This window comes from Hordeum vulgare, chromosome 5H (assembly GCF_904849725.1).
Source record: "Hordeum vulgare subsp. vulgare chromosome 5H, MorexV3_pseudomolecules_assembly, whole genome shotgun sequence".
Taxonomy (NCBI): Eukaryota; Viridiplantae; Streptophyta; class Magnoliopsida; order Poales; family Poaceae; genus Hordeum; species Hordeum vulgare.
Window position 1 is genome coordinate 523,632,339 of NC_058522.1, and position 3,364 is coordinate 523,635,702.

The 3,364-nt window shown below is 63.1% G+C and overlaps 1 protein-coding gene across 1 annotated transcript; it reads left to right on the forward strand.

Annotated features, from left to right (window-relative positions):
• The first annotated feature begins 299 nt into the window (after positions 1-299).
• LOC123452151 (BTB/POZ domain-containing protein At5g66560-like) lies at positions 300-3,364 on the forward strand. The gene is made up of 4 exons (XM_045128748.1): positions 300-738; positions 845-914; positions 1,000-2,265; positions 2,385-3,364. Exons 1-4 carry the CDS (start codon positions 686-688, stop codon positions 2,946-2,948), a joined length of 1,953 nt encoding a protein of 650 aa, XP_044984683.1. The 5' UTR covers positions 300-685; the 3' UTR covers positions 2,949-3,364.

Below are 3,364 nucleotides of genomic sequence, written 5' to 3' on the forward strand. Positions count from 1 at the left end.
AACTGCCCACCGCATGGGACATGTGGTCAGCAAAATCAAAAATCAAAATTCAAAAAAATCGAACCGCCAAAGAGCGTGCGTGCCCGTCGCATTTTCTCGTCGCCTTTCCCATTTTACGAAGACTAGAAAAGAAAAAGGCAGGCTTTGCCTTTTGCCCTTTTCTTCCTTGCCAAAATCCAAAGCCTACAATTCACTTTCTGGCTTAGCAAAGTGGGTCGTCTGCCCCGGCGAACTTTCCTAGAATTCCAAATCGAAGCAGCCCTCCCGTGAAAAACCAACGATGGCGACGACGCGACGCGATCTGACCCCCATGCCGGTCCAAATGTCATGGTCATGGTGCCATGGTGGAGTGGTTAGTTAGCTCACACGCCTCATCCATTGATCCATCCATACGAACAAGTGTAATACTAGTAGGAATTTATATTACTCTAAACTACTCCATCCATGTCACCGGCCATAGCTTTCCATCCATGTCACCGGCAATAACTCCCTGCCTGACACTGTCACCGGAAGTGGGATGCTGAGGCCGCCTTCCTAAATACGCCTACCCACCCTCGACCTCAATTATACGGGGAGGAGGAGGCCCGGGCCGAGAGGGTATGTAAATGCCGTCGTCGTCGTCGTCTTCGGAATCACAGCTCAACGAGACAGGGACGAGCAGCAGCGGCAGCTGGGGCGGCCTGCCATGTCGTCTTCGTCCGCGGCGCGGCACGGCCCGTCCAGCGGCGGCGAGGCGTGGTGAGTGTCGGTCGATCTCCTCTCCGAATTCCGGTCGGCGCTACGGTGGGCGGGGAATCGCGTCGGTTCGCCCGGTGATTCTGATGGAATCTGCTGTTTTCGCCAGGTTCTGCACCACCGGGCTGCCCAGCGACGTTGTGTTCGAGGTGCAGGACATGAGCTTCCATCTCCACAAGGTGGGTGGGTTCTCTCTCATTCTTCGTATTGTCCCTTCTCTGCTCGACGAAATTCCGCTGAGAAGTTTGTGTTCTGCACGCGCAGTTCCCGGTCATGTCCAAGAGCCGCAAGATCAGCCGCATGCTTGCCGAGCAGGACGAGCAGCGTCCGCCGGTTCAGCGGCCGCGGCGGCAACGACGTGGGAGCTCCGGAGGCAATGCCGAGGAGCATGTTGCGGCGGAAACAGAGATTGAGGAAGCAGAGGAGGAAGAGGAGGAGGACCAGCGGCAGGATGTTAGGATGGAAGACGGCAAGTCGTACCGCATTGCCTTCCCGGACTTCCCCGGCGGGCCGGGCACCTTCGAGGCGGCCGCCAAGTTCTGCTACGGCGTCCGCGTCGAGCTCACGCCCTGGAACGTCGCGCCGCTGCGGTGCGCGGCGGAGTACCTGGAGATGACGGAGGAGCACGCCGAGGACAACCTGGCCGCGCGCGCCGAGGCCTACCTTTCGCGGTCCGTGCTCCGCCACCCCGGCGAGGCCACCAAGGCGCTCAAGTCCTGCGAGGAGCTGCTGCCGCACGCCGAGGAGCTCGGCATTGTCGCCCGCTGCGTGGAGGCCATCGCCGCGCGCTCGTCGGGGACATCGCGCTCCTGGTTCGGCGACCTGGCCGTGCTCGGCCTGCACATGTACAAGCGGGTGATGGCGGCCATGGCCGCGCGCGAGGACGTGAGGACGGAGGCTTTGGAAGGCTGCCTCGTGTCATACGCCAAGGCCACCCTTCCCGGGCTGTCGAGGTCCATGCGGTGGCGCCGCTCGTCCGCGCCGGTGTCTTCCGAGGTGGAGCAGAAAGACCTCCTGGAGGCGGTGGTCGCGAGCCTCCCCGCGGACAAGGGCTCGGGGAGCGTGGTGACCGCGAAGTTCCTGTTCGCGCTGCTTCGGACGGCGCACATCCTGCGCGCTTCCGACGCGGCGCGCGCGGCGATCGAGCGGAAGGCCGCGACGCAGCTGGAACAGGCAACAGTGGAAGACGTGCTCATCCCGAGCTACTCCGGCGCCGCGGAGACGCTCTACGACGTGGACTGCGTCGAGCGGGTGGTCAGGCACTTCCTGGCCGAGGAGGAGCTCGGCGAGGACGAGGCGTCGTCGTCAGCTGCAATCGCCGAGGAGGAAGCGGCGGCGGCAACATCGGCGTCGCGTCCGTCGGCCGTGGCAATGGTGCAGGTGGGCAAGCTGGTGGACAACTACCTGGCAGAGGTCGCGTCCGACGCCAACCTGAAGCCCGCCAAATTCTGCGAGCTCGCGCTGGCACTGCCGGACCACGCCCGCATCTACGACGATGGCGTCTACCGCGCCGTCGACATCTACCTCAAGGTACGTACATTGCCCGATTCGCCATTGACTGCTACTGTGACAAGTCCAAGAATGAATTCGCGTTTGTCGAGTAGCTGGCTGCCGACTCCATGACTATTGAACGGTGCATGTACGCGCAGGCGCATCCGCGGCTGACGGCGGAGGAGCGGGACAGGGTGTGCGGCGTGGTTGACTGCAGGAAGCTGACGGTGGAGGCGTGCACGCACGCGGCGCAGAACGAGCGGCTCCCGCTGCGCGCGGTGCTGCAGGTGCTCTTCTTCGAGCAGCTGCAGCTCCGCCGCGCCATCGCTGGCACGCTCCTGGCGTCCACGGCTTCCCCGCGAGCGCGGCATCCGCAGCGTCCGGCGGCCGCTCTGCGTCACGCGGCTGGCCCGAGCGAGACGTGGCGGGCAACGGCGGTGCAGGACAGCCAGGTGCTGCGGCTGGACATGGACGGCATGAGGAGCCGGGTGCAGGGCTTGGAGAGGGAGTGCTCCAGCATGCGGAGGGCGATCAAGAAGATCGACGGCCGCAGCGGCGGCGGCGCGTCGCCCGGCAGCGGCAGCGGCAGCCCGGACGCGGACGCAGACGGCCCGGCGGGCTGGCGGTCGCGGTACGGGTGCAAGTTCAGCACGCAGGTGTGCGACTCGCAGGCGCGCGACGCGGTCGTGTCCAGGGCGTCCAGGATGGGGATGAGCCCATGACGGAACCATGCTGGTGTGCAGTGCAGTGCAGCGCAGGATGATCGGCGGCCAATTCTCCCATCCCGTTCGAACGCGACATGTTTCATGATCCGAGAAGAGCTCGACGCTCGAGATGAAAATGGTTGAGAGGATCCATGTTGTCACGGCTAGCCAACAGAGAGATCGAGCGCGGCAAAATTTCTCACCCCTTGTCGTCTCGTCTGTGTGACGCACCCGATTCGTGTGCCCTGAGCCTTGAGGGCGTGTGACCATTGCCAGTTGCGTGGGCACTGGGCAGCAACCGGGGCTGTTTGTTCATGTTCGTGCGTCCATGTGTGCTGTCTCTGTACGATAATGCTTAGCTTGTGTGCGTTGTGCTTGTATAATTGGGGCCTTTGCAGGGTGGCGGTCTATACGGCATTTTGGTGTTACGTGAA